General features: G+C 37.1%; 1 protein-coding gene across 1 annotated transcript in view; it reads left to right on the top strand.

The window, feature by feature from the left end:
* LOC122808711 (CD209 antigen-like protein C) overlaps positions 1-16,189 on the top strand; it is a 464,731-nt gene extending 448,542 nt beyond the window's left edge. The window contains exon 6 of the mRNA XM_044079699.1: positions 15,313-16,189. Coding sequence (XP_043935634.1) covers positions 15,313-15,448 — 136 coding nt within the window. The 3' untranslated portion in view covers positions 15,449-16,189. The remainder of the gene's footprint in view (positions 1-15,312) is intronic.
* Positions 16,190-23,479: the final 7,290 nt, after the last annotated feature.

Below are 23,479 nucleotides of genomic sequence, written 5' to 3'. Positions count from 1 at the left end.
ATTCTCTGACTTCTCATAATTTGCAATCATCTGTAAATTTAGTCAGCCAGAGGCCCTTGACATTGGCCTTGACTTCAGAGAAGTAAATGCCTAAATGTAGTGGTCCCAGGACCAATCCATTGGGGATTCCTCTTTTGACTGGTCTCTTTGTAGAGGTGGACTCCTTAATTCTAACTTCCTGGGCTCTGTCTGTGAGTTCCTTTATTGACCTTCTCAAAGATGTCCACCAGGTTGAGTAGGTATGACCTGCTCTTGACAAAATGAATCTGAGTTGGGTCCAGTGTCTGTAGATTTCCTGTATCATTATTGATCATTTCCATGATAAATATTTCCATGGCTTTCCACATGAGTGAAACTTGTGGGTCTGAAGCTTCTAGGGTCCAGTAGATGGTCCACCTTTGTGCAGAGGGATGACTGTTCCTGCCCTCCATTCATGAGATGCAAATCTGGTTTGGAGGTTATAGTTAAATAGCAATTCCAGAGAGCCTGATAATTCATGTTTCATACCATTTAGAAGACATCCTGGGATGTTGTCTTGGCCCACTGATGCAGTGTTCTTGGCCTCAGAGAGAGCACTGAGGACCCATACCCTAGTGATAGGAAGGGAAATATATGTGATGGCATTTCCTGAGGGGAATTTGAACTTTTTAAATTTAACTTCTTATTGCAAAAGCCAAATATTTCAATCTAATCTGCAGCAGTACGGTTACTGTCATGCAAATTTACTTAAATCTGCTGTGCTATGGGAATACAGAGTAAAGTTATACTAAAGGCAGCACTGTGGAACAGTCAACGTAACATTTAGTAGGCTGCTGGATGGATGAAACCAGGAGTTCCTATGTAGTGTGTTGAGCTAATTACCCTGTTCGTTGCCTGATGTTTTTGCATAGTGCCATGGGTTTGATTACAGCTATATGTCAGTTTATTATTTCATGACAGTTCACATTCCTATCATATATTTACTTGCAAATGTCTGTATTGCTCTACATATAACACATTTCCTGCAGCAAGACAGCATTTCCAAAACATTGCAGCCCCAACCAGTAGGATTAGTAAGACAAGCCTATCCCGGTTATGTATTCATGTTTATTGCACTTTCCAACCCCTTATTTATACCTGCAGCAATCAATTTATTGTACAGAGCATAACAGATTAATGATTTTAAGAAATAATACTACAACAGCATAAAGATGTTCCTACATGCCCACAAAACACATTTTTACAATTCCACTCTGCAACTCTCTGTAACTTTCTCTGTTCATCCCTCCTTCTTCCATATGTTTTCAGTCTGCTTCAAAGTCTATTTTAATGTTGTGAAGTAGTAATGCCTTTGTGGTGTAATGCACTAATGCTCAAATGTATATAAAGATTTTTATTAATGTCATGGGTTCTCTTTCAGCCACTAGCTAAGTGTTAACATTTTTGGTAATTTAGGAGTTCCTGTTGGTTACATATCATTGTGCCACCATTATCCTTCTTCAGTGGTAATTTACTTTGCCCCACCTCTATGTCACCCTGCTGGTGTATCTCCTCCTTCTTCCACCCTCACATTTGCCCATTGTCTGGTACTGGGCAACAAGTGTAACTAACACTAAATGGAAGTACAATGCTTATGGCAATATCTTTGAATATGATTGCCTTCAACTGCATTACTCTGTTGCTCTTTGTGCCTCTGTGCTAAGCTATATTTATTCAGTTTACTGTAAATTTAAGGAAGGGAAAGAGCTGGATGTACAGATTACAGTGGTCAACTGGGAAATAAAGATGAGTGCATACATTCATGTTTGCTGAAATCTGCTGTCAACTATTAACTTTCATGAATTTCTACATATTGTACTAAGATAACATTCAGGTCTAAATTACAAGATTTTACAAACTGGAATGCTGAAAATGTTCAGATACATATGGATGACAACATGTTTCATGATGCTTTGTCTAAATATTGTTTCTGTAAATAGTTGCTAAACCTTGTTACTCAGCATATCATTATCCTGCTGCCACACTAATCTGCCTGCTACCTATTGTGAATGCTGTCTGTAAAGGTATTTATGCAGAAGTTAGCACAAAGCAACACAGATTGATTCTAACTACTCCTGCAAGTTCAACACTTCAGCATATGATTATGCATGTGCTAACACTTTGCCATCAGTAACACAAATTGGCTCAGTGGTGCTGCGTTTAAAAGGTACAAGAAAAAAAGAGGAAATCAAAGAATTATAGTTTTCTATTGCACAATGTTTATATATCTGTATTACTGTTTCCCAAAGATGATCATGAGTTTTGAATAATAACATCTAATTTGTATAAAGTAATGTCTACTTTACACTTGCACCATGTTAACAGCTTAGTTAACCTATTCCCACCACATCCATTACTATCATTCTGCAGTACATTGTCCTATGTACGACTTGCATGTTTGTCTTGCCAATGAACATAGTGCAAGCATGAGATAATACAAGTGTACTATCATCCTGACATGATGCCAATGTGATGCTCGATTGATAATCCACTTTGTGCAACAGTTCATGTGTATGTCATCCCATTATGTGGAACATTATCATGTCCCTCACAATAACACAATGTACATAAGGACAATATCTACACTGCACTATAAAAGTACATCATTGCATGTGACAATCATAGTGATGTTCATTGTCCTGTGCACACATATGTATTTGTTGCATGAACTGGGATGCACAGTACCATCTCTTCCAAGCATTGCTTTTACAAATATTACAATATCTAATTTCACATAGGTATTATGGATTCCTATTAAATGATCTAAGACACATTCTTTCAAATGCATCTTGATCGAACTTGAAAGCATGAAAAGGCAAAATGCCAAATGGCATATAAGCAAATTATTTCCCTGGGAAAGAAATCGCTTGGCCGCTTCCGTTACTTTGCCATTTTCGTGACTGTAGTGCAATCTCGTAGTTAGTATATTTAAGTAGGGCGTAAGGGGGGGCACAGCCCCTCATAACTGGGGGGGGTGAAGCCCCTCACTTTATTTATTGTTTTAAATTTTTTTTGTTTTGTTTTTGTGGAACAGCAACTTTTTTCCCTTGGAAAAAAAATCACTGTTCTAAGCAATCAAGATGATAAGCTTTCACTTACATGGGTTTGATAAATCATCGTTCGCTTATTTAAGTGTTCGATGATTTAACATAGACAAAAGTATTATGTATCTTTTGATGTGGTGCTCATGACTGCTACATTGCTCTTTAGATTGTGTAACCTAGATAGGTAGGAGTTTTGATATCCAACCTGGAAGACTTTTGTGTGTGTGAGACAGTGTGTAACATTTGGTGGTTTATCCATTTCCCCTGAAAATAATACATTTAACTGTTCTCACAGCTCCCTTATCCATATTTTTACAATAATATCCTCTCTGTAACACACTGATGAGGTCATCCTGGCAAAAAATGCAAACTCTCCTCTGAGAATAAGACTCTTCCTGTGGTGCTTGCAAGTAATACAGTGCTCTCTAGATTGTGGAAACTAGATAGATAGGCGGTTCAGTAACACTTGTGGACAACTTGTGTGTGTGTATGTGTAATGCTTGTTGCTCTCTCCATTTCCCCTGGAGAGGATGTACAAAACTCCCTTCTAACAACTTTTATGAAAACATCCTGCATGTAACTCACTGATGAGATCATTCTGACAAAAAGTGTAATCTCTCCCCTGAAAATCAGACATTTTCCTGTGTCACTTGTGACTAATATAGTGTTATTTAGATTGTGCAATGTAGATAGGTAGCAGGTTCAATACCAAACATGGTAGAATTGTGGGTATGTGAGGTTCTTTCTAGTTAGGCAAGCATGTGCTCATTCAACTTATACTTTGGATATGTTTTTTAACTCAAAAATGACTACACCATCCCCTAAGCCCACATTTCACATCCACAACTTCATTGCTACACAAGGGTGTAGTTATACATACTGTTTGCAATGTAATGATTACATTTTATATGTATTACATAAAGGACACTTTGCTTCTTTGTGGGTTGAAAGATAGCCATGTAATGTTTACAGAGAAGAAGTGATGCAAACATTTGTTAAATGGGGAGGGAGGATAGAATGTTTTCATTCTACAATAGCATTTTTTGTGTGTGGCATCAATAAGTGCGCACAATTCCAATATTAGATTGTCTCCCTACATACCTGGTTCAACATACTGATGAGGCCATTGTTTTGCAAGGGAACTAAAGCTATTTAAATGTCAGACATCTCCTGTGGTGCCTGCATGTCAGACACTATTCTGTAAAACATGTAAATAGATAGGTAGGATGTTCAAATATAGCAGTGCTTAACTTCTGCAACTCTGAATGCCAATGGAATCATGATTGTTTTTCCACACATATGTAGTGGCAACTTTTACACACCCTAATTCATTGTAGGACTACTGTTACCAGATACATCTCCTTGGCAATATACTGTTGATGTCATCCCTTCATATATGTCATATATCTGCTTCAATATGTAACAGTTGTTACTGCCATGTATCATTGGCCACCCTGCTGCTACCCTTAAGTATCCTTCTAATTATGGGATAGAATTGTGGTGGCACTCTGTGACACTAGCAATCCTAGAATCACCAGGGAAAATCACATTTTGCCCACACAATGATTGCATACTGCTAATATTCCTGCAGTATGTGACATTTGGAGTGTGAATTCTCCTGTGCTGCATGACTTTGATAGAGTGCTTTGTACACTGTGTAACTACATATGTAGGATGTTGGAGTCTGGCTGTGGGTCTGTCCTTCCCCATCATACTGTGTATACTATTCTGCAAAGACATATATGACATGTAGCTGTACAGTGTTATTGTGCACTTCAAACAGCAGGTAATAAACAGTGGTGATGTCATCCATTTAACTGTGCACTGTCTCATTTGTACCTCAACATGGTCAAGTAGTTCTTGCAATTCAGGCAATGATGTTTAGCTTGTGATCTTGGGTATTTATTTGAAATCCATCCATTATCATTCAGACTACATTGTGTCAGTGATACTACAACTGTACATGTCACTAACACTGTTGTCAAGCACATAGCTTTACACACATATAATTCCTCTTCCTAAAAGCTATGACAGTTTGTCACATAGCAATGCCTTTATTCACAGAAATGATGACATTTGCTTGCATGTTACTTACATAACATATGTAAGAAGTGTTATCCTCTGGCATGGGAGAATAAGACACATTGCTGTCTGTTGATGTACTACTACAATCACAGACACACATATCCCTTACAGAAAGAACATGATGGAATGACCCTCCCTCAGGTGTCCAGTCTCTATACAGTAACCCTCTATTCTAGTATACACACTCCCCTTTTTCCTTGAGAATCAGGTGCCTCCCTAGCTACCTCCCTCAAGCCTCTTAGTTTAGGGTCTGAGATCTGAGCCTGTCTCAGCTCTACTTTTATGACTCTTCCCAGCTCCCCTTCCACAGAAAGTCTGGTATCCTCTGACAGAGGTGCCTCACTGTCAACCTGGGTACTACCACTCACCTCTGCCCTTGCAGTTACTCTGTCCAAGGGAACATCAGTACCTACAAGTAGCTGGTGTTCACTTTCAAGATCATCACTGCTATGGGGTAACTCCCTCCCTGAAATGGCCATACCACCAGCCCTGGCTTCAAGTGTGGTGTCTGTCTAGGTCTCCCACAAGCTACCAGACCCACATGCTTGTCTCCAAACCTGACTGTAACTGCATGCACACAAGATATTGCATTATTAAAATCATTCCCTATCCAGACATCTGCAGGGATATCCTCAAACACACCTACTTACTTGTTTCCTTTTCCACCCTCCCAGTCAAGGTGAATCCTGGCAAAACACATTTTGAATGGGTCCCCTCCTAAAGTTCTGACTGGAGTGGACTGCCCAAACATCTTCTGCTCCTTTGTAAACACTGCAGGCTTCACAATGGTTATATCAGAGGCTGCGTCTCTCTTAGCAGTGGCCCGTTTCCCATCCACTAAGATAGGCTATAACCTCTTGTGATACTTTGGTATCCCTGTTGTCTCCAAACAACTTACCACTAGCATACTGTTATGCCCATTTGCTAGCTCCCCCTACCTTTCCTCTGTGTACATCTATATGATACATGGCCCCACTTGTTACATTTAAAAAATTTAACCATTGATCCTGGCCATGTACCTGAACTAGTGGTTTCCCCTGTTATTGGTGGACTCTGTTTGGGAGATTTAGGCTTCCCACCATGGATTCCCTTATACCTACATGCAGCACTGGGTATTCCCTTCCTGTGCAATGATGCTCTGCTTGCTAAGCAGAAATACCCTTTCTTCCCGAGCTCATCTCCAGAGTTATATTCTCGGTCTGCCAACCAGATTCTCATGTCCTCCTCAGGAAAAGGGCTAAGGGCTTGTTCCTCACCAAAAGGTGTGCCAGCCCTTCAAAAATGGTGACCTGACATCCACTCATCCATCTATGAAAATAATTGCTTAATTCAGCAATATATCACACATACTTTCATCTACCTTGCATCTATGCTCACAATTTTTTTTCTGTAAGCTTCAGGCGTTAACTTAAAACATTCTAGTAAACAACATTTAACTTCTACATAGTTTAAACAATCAATATCAGACAATTTAGAAACAGCAGTTACAGCTTTACCATGGAGTAAGGGGGTCAGGAACTGTACCCAGAGCCCTTAGTCAACATTATACCATTTACATATCCTTTCAAATATATGAATAAAACTATCAAAATTATCACTGTCTGTAAACTGTGGAAGAAATGTACTGACCTTTATTATTTCTGGGGTTTGGTTTTTCCCTTCCCCATTACCTCCATGACTCCAGCAAAGATTCAGCATCTCCTTCTCATGTTGACACTCTGCTTCTCATTTTCTTCAGCCTCTAAATGCTGCAGTCTTTATGCTGATTCTACTTTGACCTCCAAACACTGCAGTCTCTCTGCTGATTCTAACTCCAAATGTTTGGCTTCCAGTTCAAGTATTTTTTTGTATCTAATACACCCAAATTTAAAATAACTTGGTGAACAGATGAAACCAGGCTGTAATGCGAAGTGGGTTGTTTTATTTTCGTTGACCAAAATTATTAAGCGCTTTCGGCTATGTACAGTGCAGCCTTCATCAGAATACATTTCCTTACAAAAGCTTCTTCCTTTAATAAAAATGCTAACCAGTCACAGACATAAACCAATTAACTACTTAGTACACAATCACTACACTACCCATTCACTCATTTAAAATTAATATTATTAATCTATGTTCTGACACTTTATACATGAAAACGAACAATTATTCAAACATAATTAAAAAGTCTAAATTATACATTCAAATTTCGTCACTAATTTTCAATATATTCATGTTTTGTTTGACCTTTCCTGCAAAACTGGGATGGTAGAAATACTTTCATTTAAACCAGGGGGAACATAGCTGCTGTTCTGAATTGCCATAGTGTTTCTTTTTTTTTTAACAAGTTTTTCCAGTCGCCCCCCTCCCCCGGGTTTGATTTAACTTGCTCAACAATTCCAAATGTAAACTTGATAAAAGAGGGACATACCTCAGAATGTTTATATAATGCACTTGTTGTTTTTTTTTATTTTTGATATCATTAATGTGTTCATACACCCTATTCCTAAGTGCCCATTCTGTCTTTCCCAAATAGAATCCTGAACAGGAGTTGCAAACTGCTAGATACACAACTCCTTTACTCATGCAGTTCCCTTTTGCAAATTCTACCCTGCTTTTCATCCTGTTGTCTAAGACTACTAAGTTCTCTTTGTGTATAAAACAACATTGTTTACACATTCCGCAGGGTCTAGTGCCTATATTTCTTATTGTTTTAGGTTCTAGCTTGTGTTCTAAGATACTCTTAATGTTGTATCCTGTTTTATTCACAAATTTAGGACCTTCTCCCAACTTTTTATATATTTCCTGATTAGTTTTAAAGATGGTCCAATTCTTTTGAATTATCTCCCTGAATTCCTTAGTTAAAGAATTATATTCCAATACACATGCTCTTTTGTATTTGTCATTTTCCTTACTGGTTTCCGAGATTTTTTTTGTAGTCCTACCCCTAATAAGGGGAGATAATCTGTGCCCCACTTGTTATGTACTTCTGAAATAATTTCCTTGACTAGCTGCTTGGGATATCCTCTCCCTTTAAACATTATTTGTATTTTATTTAATTCTTCTTCCAGGTCTTGGTAGTGGGAGGTCATTCTTGCAACCCTCACTGCCTGTCCCTTCACTATACTTCTTTTTTTGTGCTGGAGGGTGATTATTCCCAAAGTGTAAATAAGTGTTACAAAATCTATCTTTCCTGTATATTCATGATCTGAATCCATCAACATCTTTAATAATTTGTACATCCAGATAACTGATACTTGTACAGTCATAGTTAAAGGTAAACTCTAACAAATCAGTAGTTCCACTTAAATACATCATAAATTCCGAAATTTCTTCTTGCGTACCCTTCCATAAAACAAATATGTCATCCAAAAATCTGGAATAAAGTTGTATTTTGTTCCAGTAAGGGCTGTTGAATATATAATTGGATTCCCATCCCAAAAGTACTATATTTGCGTAGACGGGAGCACATGCTGTCCCCATCGCCACACCCCATATTTGCTGATAGTACTCTCCTTCGAAGAAGATAAAGTTGTTTTCTAATGTTAAACCCATAATTTCACAAGTTAGAATAATCTTGTTGTGCTCCAACTTTGAAAAAGTAAATAAAGCTTCTTCGAAAAATTCCAACCCTTCCTTCTTGGGTATCACCATGAATAAATCTTTCACGTCTATGGTAAGGAGTATCAGATTGTCTTGCCATTTCTCTTTTTTTAATGCCCCTAGGAATTCCCAAGAGTCTTTAACCAAGTGTTCACTTTCGTTTACTACATGTTTCACCCAGAAATCAACTAGTACTGTTAATGAATAAGTTTTAGAATTCCCTGCTGCCACAATGGGTCTAAAAGGTTGTTTATCAATATTTTTGTGTATTTTAGGGATCCCAAAAAAAGGGTATTTTTGGGTCCCTCCCATACAAAAAAATCATATAATTCTTGTTCTATTCTGTTGTTTATTAGATATTCCGCTAAATAGGAATTAATCAGAGCATAGGAGATATTAATCTGATTGGGAAAAACCACAACGTATGTCTCTTCATCAAACAACAAATTTTGCATTTCATCTGAGTAATCTGTTGATCTAAATAATACAACTCCTCCTCGCTTGTCAGGAGTCATTATCCTGACAGTCTCTTCTTTTCTCAAGTCCATTAATAAATTAAATTATTCCTTACTTAGATTCCAATTTATTTTCTTAGTTTTATTTCTCTCTTGGGACTCAATACTATTTTTTCAAAGGTGTCAATTAAAGGGTGAAGGGGTGGATTGTACACACTACCCTTGTGAGGAATGTCCCTATTGTTCGTTGCATTTTGAGTGTTGCCTGAAAATAGAATATCAAAATTCAATTTCCTTGTATATAGCTTTAGTTCTGTGATGTTGTCCACCATATTGGCTCTAGTTTGAGGTACAAATTTGATACCTTTGAAGAAAAGTTTAAAATGGGTTTCCATGATAATCTGCTTTGTATAGTTATAAATAGTAAACCCACCCAGTGTGTTGACTATTGACTGTCTGTCTACTATTGATGTTGGTCCATTCTCTACTATTTGCTCCTTCTCCAAATTATGTATTAGTAATGGTAGTGTCCCCCTACTTTCATCTGTCTCTGTGCTGTTCTTTCTGAGCGATGAACTACTGGAAAATCTTGATCCCAGGTATCTCTATTGTCTCTATCTCCTCCATGTGTATATTCTTCCACAAGTCCCTGTATTTCCCTAGGTGTCACATTCCTACTGTTTTTGTAATGAAAATTTGTTGAATGTACTATGTTTTCTATTGGGTAGACCTTCTTTTCCTTGTATTGTTGACTATCTCTCTCTCACTTTCTCTAACTTTCCTTTTTTCTTGGAAAATAAATCATTTATTCTTCTGTCTACCCTATCAAAAACTTTAAAATACAATTCTATGTATTGTGGAAATAATAAATCTTTTGAAATGTTCTGATCAAGTTGTTCTACCTCTTTTAAAATACTGTCTTTGTTGCTCATAAAAAATACAGTTTTTCTAACAATGTTCATACCAGCTTCTTCAAAAATAATATAACATTCGTTCAAAATAGACTCATTATAATTGATCCCAAAAGGGAACTTAAATATTCACAACACCTGTGGAACAATCTGTAGCTTCAAACATTCATTCAAATAAGCAATGTCAACTTCACAAGATTTTCATTTAAACAGTCTTTTTTCAAAGAAGTAAATCATGTCTTTCAGAGAGGAAAAACCTTTAGCTTTTTCATCATTCAACTTCAAAACATTATAGTGCTCCATACCAGATTGCCCTGTTTCTGAAAACTCATATCTCCTGTTGATTAATGAAGTATAAGGTTCCTTCCTTGAAACATTTTGAACCCCCCTCGATGAAGGATCCTTTTGTCCATTACTGAGACAACTGTTCATATTGTTACTATCATTATCCGTACTGTTTGCAATTTCTTTATTATCAAACATTTGCCTACTAGTTCCCGGTCTCTCCCCAGAAAGTCTAAATGAGCTATTGAAAGAATGCCCAGCTCTGAAGGAATTGTTATACCCCCCCAAACATTTGTTGACCAGTTCCCGGTTTGCCCGAGACATTGTGAATATTTAAGTTAACAGTACCTGGATTTATCATCACGTTGTCATTCCTTGTTGAAAATTGATTGTTGTCCTGCGTCTGGTACTGGTTCATGAAAGTATTAGTTCTATCAGAAAGGTGTCTTCTCTTGGGTATAGCTCCATAACCTTCACCTTCTTTCCCCTGTGTATAATTGACGTTGATTAGGCTAGCATTGTATGAACACATTAATGATATCAAAAATAAAAAAACAACAAGTGCATTATATAAACATTCTGAGGTATGTCCCTCTTTTATCAAGTTTGCATTTGGAATTGTTGAGCAAGTTAAATCAAATCCGGGGGGGGGGGGGTGACTGGAAAAACTTGTTAAAGAAAAAAGAAACACAATGGCAATTCAGAACAGCAGCTATGTTCCCCCTGGTTTAAATGAAGGTATTTCTATAGTCCCAGTTTTGCAGGAGAGAGCAAACAAAACATGAATATATTGAAAATTAGTGATGAAATTTTAATGTATAATTTAGACTTTTTAATTATGTTTGAATAATTGTTTGTTTTCATGTATAAAGTGTCAGAACATAGATTAATAATATTAATTTTAAATGAGTGAATGGGTAGTGTAGTGATTGTGTACTAGGTAGTTAATTGGTTTATGTCTGTGATTGGTTAGCATTTTTTATTAAAGGAAGAAGCTTTTGTAAGGAAATGTATTCTGATGAAGGCTACGCTGTGCATAGCCGAAAGTGCTTAATAATTTTGGTCAACAAAAATAAAACAACCCACTTCACATTACAACCTGGTTTCATCTGTTGGAGTTCAAGTCTCTTTAACTCCAGATGGATTTTTAAGTCCTCTGAGGAAAAGGTGAACTGTCCTGTCTCTGAGCCCTGCAAATTCCCACCACCAGATTGGTTATCCTCCTGGTTGCTGGTCAGAGATGTGATTAAGACTGAAATCATTTCCTTTTTAGTCAGGTTGGCATACACCAGTCCTTTGGCTTCACACACCTTGGCCATCTACTTCTTTGTTAGCTTGCCATAATCCTCTGCTGACATCTTTGCCTGCTCTCCCTGACTAAACTAAGCTAACAAATACTAAATGAATAAAACTGTTGTGATATGAAACTCTGAATGTCTACCTTGTGGCTGCTGAGAGAATACACACCTTTAGTGACAACTGCTTACATGCTATAGAAGTTCAATATCCACACCACTGCTCACCAGCATCTGACATCCCAACTTTGGGACCGTAATCAAGGAGCCTCAGTCCTCACCACTGACACTGGACAGGGACACTCACTTGGAATACAAATGGATGCACTCAGTATTTCCAGATGCAAACCTGTCTGCATCAAGGACAATTTTCCTTAAGAGCACACAGGGAACACACTCAGCCCAGGGTCTGAGTTTCTCTATTTGTCTCTCTCTCTCCAGGTCCCCAGTAAGACTTCCCATTGGCACAGCTGTAGGGTTAGGTCTTCAGCCAAGATTCCAAGCCAAGTCCTCTAGCACCCTCTTTGTGAAATCAGTTCTTTGTGCCCCTGGCCCAGTAGCTGACACACACTCTGAGATTTAATTTTCACACACACACACACACACACACACACACACACACACACACACACACACACACACACACACACACCTGGGAAAGGCTAGGACAGGTTACCCGCTTTACCAACTTTGCCCAGACTATAAGATAGATTCACTGCACCAGTCAGTCACTATAAGGCTCTTAAAAGGGTATCCAATTATACTGAGTAAGATTAATATTAATACAAATGGTAATGTTGACCCAACAGCAAGGCTTTCAGGAATGGCCAGAGTTATTACCAAATAAATATATGCAAATACTCTCAAAACTTATATATTTTTCTAAAAGTACCAGACACAATGAAAGGTTTAAATATATTTAATAATAAATAATAAAAGAACATGAAAATACTAAATATCTATTTACAGTAAACACCAGAGTTTCAGTCACATGAAATATTAAAAATTTCACAGATGGAAAGTTTCACACAGTTATAGAAAAACAGTATTTAGCTAATCTCATCTATTCCTGATTGACTAAAAGAATTATCGTTCCTACTTACTGAATAGGGAAAGTCAAGCTAATGTGAGTGAGTGGTCCTTGTTGTCAGATCAAACATAGAATACATAATGCTGAGAGCAATCTCTTATTAATATCTAAATATTATTTCTGGCTCACAGAATGACATCACACACAACTGGTCATCTGACTCTGTTTCCCACACTATTCCCCCATTACTAGAAACTGACAGGATTTTAGCACCTATGTGTTACCATACACATAGGTAGAGTATTGCTCAGATGTGGTGCAGCTGCTGGAAGTCATAAAACCATAAAACCAATCCATTTCCTACAGGAGCTACAACCTATTCTCTAGCACAGATATTGTGTATCTGGCTTCATTCCAAACTTTGGGTAACATCTTTATGGCTTAATCCATAAAGTAATTTAATTTCAGATATATTTTAAAGTTTGAGATTAACTTCATCTCTTCCAATCCTCTGTTAAAACATATACATTTAATTCAGTAAGGGCATACTGTTGATACATTTTAACACAAGCAAACCTCACAAACACATGCTCGACACAAGCATATGCACAAATCAGTTTGATAAATGACATATAATTACTTACAATATCCAGCTAGCTGTGCTGGTATATGTTACACATCTACTGCCCAATTTTCCCTGGCACGGGTGGCAGTACCTCCTATCATCACCTGTGATACATGATAAACCTAGAGGCTAGATTTGTGACTGCAGTTCTCCAGATCATCTGATTTTTATTTGAAAGACTAATTATCTCAAAAAGGTTTTAAAACGATAGCACATTTTACTTATTTCAAATCCTTGCAGCCACTGGTCTTATAGTTTAATAAGGGAGTCAGTTTTTTGTCAGCTTAGCTTTCAAAGCCTGTTCATGTGCTGTGATTGCATAACCAAGAGTTGGAAGTAAGGATGTATGCACCATCAGCATTCACAACTTCAAAACTATAGATGGGACAGTTAAGTGTTCCGTCATACCCCACAGTGGAACACTTAAGTGTTGAATTGTACAACCCCTGCAGGGGGCAGTGTCAGTCGCTGTTAACACTGTGGATCACTGAACAAATAAATGCCTAGAAAGCATTCCTTTATCAAGAGTCCGCCATCATTGTCTGCTTGTGGCCTGGATCTGCTGTAACAAACATGACTGGAAGTAGCAGATGGCAATCATCTGATAAATACAGTCTGCAGATCAAAAGATGGCATCATCATTCATCACATAAATGTTTTAGGTTATTTTCAGCATTGGAAACAACTTATAATAAAAGCTTTGGTGTCTCATGAACAGTCTGCTAAGAACATCATACCAACCACAATTTTTAGCTGTTTAGTTTTAATGAAAACAATCCTATTGTACCTGAATAAGTCCTTTTATTCACTTTCTGAACAGTTTCCTTTAGACTTAAATTGCATTGTAAATATATATCCACATTATTTAGGTAAAATATTGCAACCCACATTAAAATATCATCAGTCTGCACATTAAAAGATATGTTTTTCATCTCCTATACTTTTATCTTGGATTCACACAGTTTGGTGTTGGCCAAGTGTGCATGTGCTAATTTGGCACACCTGGAAAAACTCAGCAGGAGTCACTGAAAAAGTGGGGCATTTTCTTTGCACCAAGTACAGCATACGAGCAGTTAATTGTGGTAAGTATGTGGATAAAGAGAAACACAACCATTTACATGTGAGGGGTTGCAATCAAAAAGTGATATTTGAAAAGTTACTCGAATGCTTTCTAACACTTTTTTTTCCTGAAATGGTATTGGATTCCAGTGTTTTAACTACATTGTCTTTAAGCCTTCTGCTCTCTTTTTCCCCAAAGATTGCCTTTGAGTTTGTACCTTCTGTCATTCCACAATCCAGAAATCGCCAGTCAGCTTCTAAAGGGTACATCATACATGCTGTTGTTAGGTGTCTCCCTTCCCCCAGGTCATTATGAAGCAAAGTCTTCCTATTACTGTCCAGTTTAAAGGGTCAGCATGTAAAGTCTAGAGAACAGCATTACTGAACTGCAGTGTGGGCAATCAGTTACATTCCTTGTCATGGTGATGCCATGTGCAAATGCATCAAATACATGTGACGCACAGTTCTATATCCAGTGTACTGACAACTGGCTACATCAATCCCCATTATTTCTCATTGCTTCAGTCACCCATTTCTGTTCTTGACTATAGGTTGGGTGGACAGTCATAGGTCTTGTTCCATCCAAATGTATTGGACAGAAGATCACAAGCTGATTCATCTTATCTTGCATTTGATCATAACAATGTCTAAGTTGAGATCATAAATTCAAGTAAGTAGTAATAGAGATATATACTTGCCCCTGGGATAATTAGATGTTTGCTGTCTGTATGCCAAAAAGTTACTGCAGATTATAATTTGACAATATGAAAATATATCCCACAATATGTCATCCTCACTTTAGTCCAGCATTGTATATAACGCTAAACAAAATAAGGCAAACTCAGCTTCAGTGAAATTTAAAGTGAGACACTCAAAGAGAAATTATTTTTCTTTTTTCATAGATGTCTTTGTTTCTTCTCTAGGTTTTCATCCTACTATAAAAGAATAAACAGAGATAACAAAGACTGTGTAACACTAATTACCGAATTTGATTATGACAACTGCAATGAAACCAGAAAGTGGATTTGTGAGAAAAAGGCACAACAACTTCCTCTATGAAGCCATGATCAAAATCACTTAAAACAAACATTGTATAATTAGATTGTTTCTATCTTTAACAGATTTGACAATATTCACTTTTACTCTCTTTTGCTGAATTGAAATTAATTATCATATCTGCAGTAATAAATTGACAAAAGTAACATTTTCTTCTGCATTAATTTACAATGGTGCTATATCACAGGAGATTTTTTTCGGTACTATAAGTTTGATTGTGAATATAAAGGAGCATATATTTGTTTTCACAGACAGTAAGGATGGGTAGAAGGACTTACCCTTGTTTGTCAGCTAACCCTAATCCTACCCTTAACCTTGCATATTACCTTATGATAAAATCATCTTTTTTTCATAACAGTACCACTGCATTAGACACTGAGACAAACTTTCCATAAATTACACACACATGCACAATACTAACACAATCCCCTTACCTAGCCTTATTCTAACCTGAACCCACAAACACTCACACACATGGTTCAGCATTAACAGACAAACTCACTTCCTCTAATTCAGACTACATACACTATGCACACTCAACCACAGACATTCTGACATACTGTAAACTCAGCTCTCAAAAATAAGTGTGAAAAACATAGCACTTCACCTTGCTGGCAAAGACCACAGTCAACAAAGTGAACAACTCCCATATATAAATAAATGCAGATAATATTTATTTTACTCACTCAAGGTCCAGCTGCTTGTGACTCATTACTTAAACCTGTATGCTCATCTGGGTAAATATGCTTTCTCAAAGATTGTTGAGATACAGCTCTGAATAAATCGTTGAGATACTTCTTATAGTAATATCTGAAGACTTTTTTTAATTGCTCTTCAGTAGAGCCTGGGGGTGCGGTTTAGTAGTGCCTGACTGATTGTATTATTGTAGGAAGCCAATCAGCTTCCTACAGTACTATCTGAAGACTTATTTATTTTAATTTATTTTATTTTATGTTATTTATTCAGGGGATTTTTTGCAAGCTGTGGTGGTGCAACGGTAGCATTGTTGCCTCACAGCAAGAGGTTCTCTTGTTCGATTCTCGGCTGGAGTGCCTTTTGTGTGTAGTCTGCATGTCCTCCCCGCGGTCGAGTGACGTTCAAAAGACATGCGTGAATGGGCGTGCCTTCGTTAAAGGTTGGGCATCAGGCTGGCAACTCAGCACCATAAAAACAAAATCTGCTGCCAATCATTAGCGGACTGGAGTTCCACTGTGGCGACCCCTAACCGGGAAAAGCCAAAAAGACAAACAACATTCAGGGGTTTTTTGCACTGGTCACTTGAAGACCTGGGGGTGTGAATGGATTGGTTGTTGTACTGTGGGAAGTTCTCTTTTTTAATTCTCTTTGTTTAAAAAGCTGACAGGGTGGGGTGCAAGTTATTTGCACTGACACAGGGTGCTAGCTAAGCAAGCTACACCTTTGATTGGCTGGCTCTTTCATGTGGCTTATATATAAATATTTGTGTAGGTGTGTATGTATGTGTAACCAGTAAACACACAAACACACATACACATATGTATATATCTATATATATATATATATATATATATATATCTATATCTATATATATATATATATATATATATATATATATATATATATATATATATATATATATAGGTACCTATGAGTTGATCGACAACTCAAAGCATCGACAATGACTTCACCGACAAGTCAAATAACCGACATCGCAAAACACGGACGTTTACCAGGTAACGGATGTAAATTCGCTACTCATGCCTACCATGGTTTAGTAAGTGGGGAAGTGTCATGCAACCATGGCAGGCATGAGTAGCGGATTAACATGATGTATATATGTGTGTGTGTGTGTGTGTGTGTGTGTGTGTGCATATTAATTATTTATATATATATATATATATATATATATATATATATATATATATACATATATATATATATATATATATATATATATATATATATATATATATATATCACACACACACACACACACACACACACACACACACACATATAGATCATGTTGATTATCAAATAGTCAACTGTAAAATAATTAAAGCTTTAACATAGCGAGACAGCTTTAAAAAAAGCAATGGAGAAAGGAAGATCTCCGTTACTTTTTTAAAATTTGTCTCGCTATGTTAAACTCCTTTAACATAGAGAGACAGTGTCTAAAAAGCAACGGAGATCTTGCATTCTCCATTGCTGTAAAAACAGACTTATACTAATGGAAAAAGTCCGGGCGACCAGATCTTTTTCCATTAGTATAAGTCTGATTTACAAAGTGCATGCTGACCAATCAGTGTGCACGTTTTGGAATATTAATGGGTGGGGGTCGTTGTATAATAGTCAGTAATGGAACACTGGCAAACTGCACTAGAGTATTGCGACATCATGTAAAAGTGAGAATTGCAAAGTCTCTCCTTTTCCCCTCCATTATATGATGTCAGAGTTAGCATCACTAGGGAATGGGGTTAGAAGGCTTGATTCCAATGAGAGCACTGATTTTTAATGTTTTATACATTTTTTGATGGGTGGATGACAAAGATATGTGCTCAGTGGAATTAAAGTTCCTTCAATCATATATCATGCAATTTTATATATATATATATATATATATATATATATATATATATATATATGTGTGTGTGTGTGTGTGTGTGTGTACTTATTGTTAGTTCATTATATATAATACACATAAATAGCCAATTATTTCCTCATTATTTTTTGGCATATCCCTACCTCTTTTAGCACAATAAATAGTTTCTGAATCAGATCATATCTAAAAGTTATGAAAATCTCAGCCCATTGGTATAGCCACACATATGCCATCTGCTCCACTATGTATACTGAAAAAGTATATACATGAATAAAGATAAAGATATTTTTTTTCAGTGAGAAGTACTAGGATTTCCATTTTTAGACATTGGTATATTCATCATGATTTGCAGTGTCATGTTTTATTAAAAGCTATTTTTTTTTCAAAATATCCGGGTGACTACATTTTTAGTCTGTCATTTCTGGAGTTTATTAAAAGGTATACCATTTGAGGTTGTGGGCACAATGAAGATGAGGAAGAGGGCTATATTTTGAAACCTGGTGTACAATTTCAAGAATCCCAGCTACAAAAATTGTCAGTCTACTTACTTGATTAACAAATAATACCATCTCCCAATTAGCAAATAAAAGTGAATATAAACTTTATCATCAATGCAAATATAAAACTGTTGTGCAACAGTTTAGTTTAATATAAACATGCACAGCTATCAGTGTGGCTTCTGTCTGAAATAAGAAAGGCCAAACAAACTGAAAAGTAAGCTGTGCAAACAATGGTGTAACCATTGTTTTATATATCATACAAATCTGGGCAGTAAAGACAAACAGCTGAGGAAGCTCAAGGTGATCGAGATAAAGTGTTTGGGACAGTAGGATTCACACTTTGGGACAGACAAAACCATGAAGATATCAAAGCAGAAGCTAAATAGTTCAATTCCACTGAAGGCAAAAGAGAACAGCAGGAAGGCAGAAGATGATTTGGTAAACACACTGGGAGAGCCAGGAAGAAAGCAAGAGAAGAAGAGGAAGATGTCCACTCAGGAGATGGATGGATTGTACAAGAGAACACCTGTGGCACTCAAATATACACACACACACACACACACACACACACACACACACACACAGACACACACACACACACACACACACACACACACACACACACACACACACACACACACACACACACAGACACACACACACACAGACACACACACATACATACACACAAACACACACACACACAGACACACACACAAACACACACACAGACACACACACAGACACACAGACACACACACACACACACACACACACACACACACACACACACACACACACACACACACACACACACACACACACACACACACACACACACACACACAAGTGTGTGTGCGTGTGTGTATCTCATATGAACCAAAATCCACGGGCCATTTAAAGCATTTCTGCTCAGCTTTAACAAAACTACATGTCATTTCATAACAGATTAGAGAAAACTAAAAAAATATAAGTTCATCTAGACATAGGCACTTGGTCATATGAACCTGGGTCTAGTTTGCACTTTCATATTCTTCCTTTATTTATATTTAACACTAAATTTAAGATATACAGAGAACAATTAGTGTGGACTGAAGAATCAACACCATAAAAAGTAACAGAACTGTGGTGATTTTGCTGCTGCATTAAAGTACTGGCTTCTGTATTTGTGTAAGTCACCCTTGCATTCATTGCTTTTCCCAAAACATTCTATTCCAGAACATTTTCTTAACTGGAAACCCTTGACTTGTTTGCATGTTCTCCAGCTGACCATCCACTGCCCTCTACAGCTATTCATATAAGTCTATTTTAATGTAATACCCACAGTGCTAACACTCAGGCCTGCAACTGCACCAGTGATGGACTGGAAGTATGAGTAGGTTGGAGCACAGCAGCTACGGGATTTGTTATGTGCTCTAAATGTGCAGAGCTGCTGATGTCATATGCATCATGTAACATCAGTTAGCTCCAACGTCTTGTTATTTGTTATGTGCTCTAAATGTGTAGAGCTGCTGATGTCATATGCATCATGTAACATCAGTTAGCTCCAACGTCTTGTTGTTTGTTATGTGCTCTAAATGTGTAGAGCTGCTGATGTCATATGCATCATGTAACATCAGTTAGCTCCAACTTCTTGTTGTTTGTTATGTGCTCTAAATGTGTAGAGCTGCTGATGTCATGTGCATCATGTAACATCAGTTAGCTCCAACTTCTTGTTGTTTGCTATATGCTCTAAATGTGAAGAGCTGCTGATGTCATATGCATCATGTAACATCAGTTAGCTCCAACTTCTTGTTCAGCTGCTGAAATACTAAGGACAGTCTGTCTCATATCATGATTATGGAACTGACCCCCATCACCAGAGACATCTGATTGTTGACAGAGACTCCCCCCTCCTCCCAGAGTGGTCAAAGTGGCAAAAAGCCACTCCTTCCCATTACACCATACAACTCCTCTAGCCCTCAAGCCATTAGTCAAACACAGGTCGACAAAGTTATATTCAGGGTTTCTTCGTTATGTAAAAAACTTAGCAGCTACAGAAGACCATATAGACTAACCACTAAGCAGAACAAAGTGATTAGTTGTCTATTAGTAAAACAGGAGCTACTAAGATGTCAATCTTTCCTACATATCAAAGTCCTGCTCTTCTTGAATGAAGAAAGAAATAGTTTTAACACCTTTCTGCTTCTTTAAACTCATCTGACCCCAACACTTTTACAAACATTTCTAATTGTTTTGGTTGCTGCCTGTACCAAAAGATATAACAAACTTGATAACAGTGTCATTCATGTAGCCCATTAATTCTTTCCTCTTGTACAATAGAAATATTTAGCTGCAAATTTTACCAGACAACTTTTTATCTACAATCAATGTTTTCACATTTGTAGCTCCCATAGGCCTCAATCTAATATCAGCTTGACCCACTTCCTTCAACATACCAACTGTACATGAACATATTCATTTAACACATAAATAGTATGACACAAAATATTTTTAATGGGTAAGTTGGATAACAGATGCCTTAATATATTTTGAACTACATTTTGTGTATCATATAGACTTTATATGCCTTAGAATGGTGACATCCAAAAAATTAATACATAAAAATTCATAATATTCTGTAAAGAGCACAGCAAAATCAAATGGCTTCTGTTATGCAACAAATTTCAGGTCAGCTGGCAGGCAGTATTGTTGCACAAATGTTCCACATTCAGGATGACCCTAAGTCATAATGTCCACCATTACAGTTAAAAAATTAATGTTTTCTTTTAACCTACTTCTCCCTAAGGTAAGCAATGGTTTTCAAATGAAATAGAAATTCTGATAAATATTCTGTTACAGAGTCTATAGCATTTTTTGTGCGGACAGTTTTAGTTATACTTATGAATTTTCAGAAGCAAATGATAAAGTTGAAAAACTTGTATGGATACTCTTGGAAAGGAAATGACTCTGACAATTCAGCATCATTTAAGGTCTATAATTATAACATACAAGGTCACTGCATTTGTAGTTACATGCATCAAATGGCAGAAATCTGACCTTAAAGCAAGTATCTAAAGAACTAGATAAGAGTAACTCCTCAGCAAATCAGTCTAAAGCAAAATAGATAATTGTCTATAGAGACAAGGGTGTGTTTTGTTCCAAACTGGTATAATAATAGGTGTCTGATTTCACAGATTTTGTTATACTTTATGACGCCTTCCCCAGTAAGGTGGATACTTTATGGTAAGAATTTTTTCACATGGACATAGAGTATTTTAAAATGTCATATTCCACATTTGCTTAAAAAAAAAAAAAAGATTTGGGACTGTAGGAAGGGATCTCTACAACTCCTTCCCATTTGTTTAGCACTTTGATTATAATCACTATACTACCTGTCAAGGAGTAGCATCCTACCTGGTGGTGTAAACCATGGGTGTAGATGATTGTCACTGCTGAAGTGAAAAAAGGGGTTGTGGATGGATGGATGGATGGATGGATGGATGGATGGATGGATGGATGGATGGATGGATGGATGGATGGATGGAGTACCTGTCAAGGACGTGTAGTAACAATATTAAATGGCCCTGGACTCACACAGGTAAAAGTACTACTAGATGCTAGCTAACAGAAATTAATGGTGGACATTAATCATTTCACCCAGAAGATTAATACCTGAGCACACAGCATTCTCAGAGAAGAAGCTGATCTTTGTAAAGAGTGATACCAACCCTACTACCATCAATGAGCAGTTAAACAAACATCTCTCTAGTATCTTTAAAATGTTATATAAAAGAAGTTGCAGATAAAGTAAAATAACACAAATATAGTGATTAACCTACATACTTGCACATGTCCTCCTGCATTCCATATCCTCTATCTTACCCACATCTGCGGAAATATTACATGAAAGTAATCAATAAGGGCTCTTTCTGGACCCATCTCTATTCTCCATTAATTGCCATATAATTTACTTTGAAGTAAACTGGACCAAAGAGTACTTAAGAAGTAAGAGGCACAAGGTACTTACTTGGCTATTGATCCATAAGGATCTTTAGAAGCCTAGCTATACATTGCCATTAAGATGTTAGCCCTTGTATTTTAAGTAGAAATAACCCAGACCTGAGCAGAACATTTACATGTTGCCTCTATCCGTAAGGTACAGGTTGCAAAACCAGGGGTGACTTTGGGGTTACCCATCCATTCATCCACATTATGTCTAAATAGTTTAAGGGAACTACTTTGCTGTTTGTGGAAAGGAAGACAATTCCAAAGAAGTGATATCCTCTGTGATACACATCTATCCCTCTAGCATGATCTGTTTATGTTGCAAAAAAGATTTGGTCTTTTGAACAAACGTTTATGCACCCACTGGACTTTTGAATGTGAAATAGGTCTGACAGAATAGGGTCTGTTATGTACATGAGGCAGTGATTGCCCTTCAGTAGACTGTATGATACTGAAAAAAGGGACAAAGCTTTGGGATGGTCTTCATAGTTTTTAGGATTTAGGCCCTTGACCTTCTTAGAAAAAAAGCATTGTGAGCATTCAAGCTGTGTGAAATTTTGGATGGGTAAGCAATGAATGGGCATTATACTCAATGACTGGTATGATGAGTGTACAATATAGTGGAATGATCACACCACTGGACCTGGATGCCACACCCTTAGTAATAAGCAACGCAATGAATAAGGACTTTCTTAGAATAATGGATACATGGTGATCGGAGGACAGTTTGTTATCTACATAGGCTCCCAGGTCCCTAACTAATGGATCAATTTTCAAGGGTGTGTTGTCAATAGGATAGTTACAAGGGACTTCTTGATTGCTAAAGGATATGTCCAAAGTCTGAGATAATATCAGTAAGCTATTACTTTTTCATGCTTATATCAATATTTGCAAATGTGCATTTTTGTCACAGATGGAATATGATCTATTATTAATGAGCCTCTAACCTACAAATGACTGTTGCAA

This window comes from Protopterus annectens, chromosome 8.part0 (assembly GCF_019279795.1).
Source record: "Protopterus annectens isolate FY-2018-M chromosome 8.part0, PAN1.0, whole genome shotgun sequence".
NCBI lineage: Eukaryota > Metazoa > Chordata > Ceratodontiformes > Protopteridae > Protopterus > Protopterus annectens.
The sequence above is the reverse complement of the archived record's forward strand: the minus strand, read 5'-3'. Positions and strand labels throughout refer to the sequence as shown.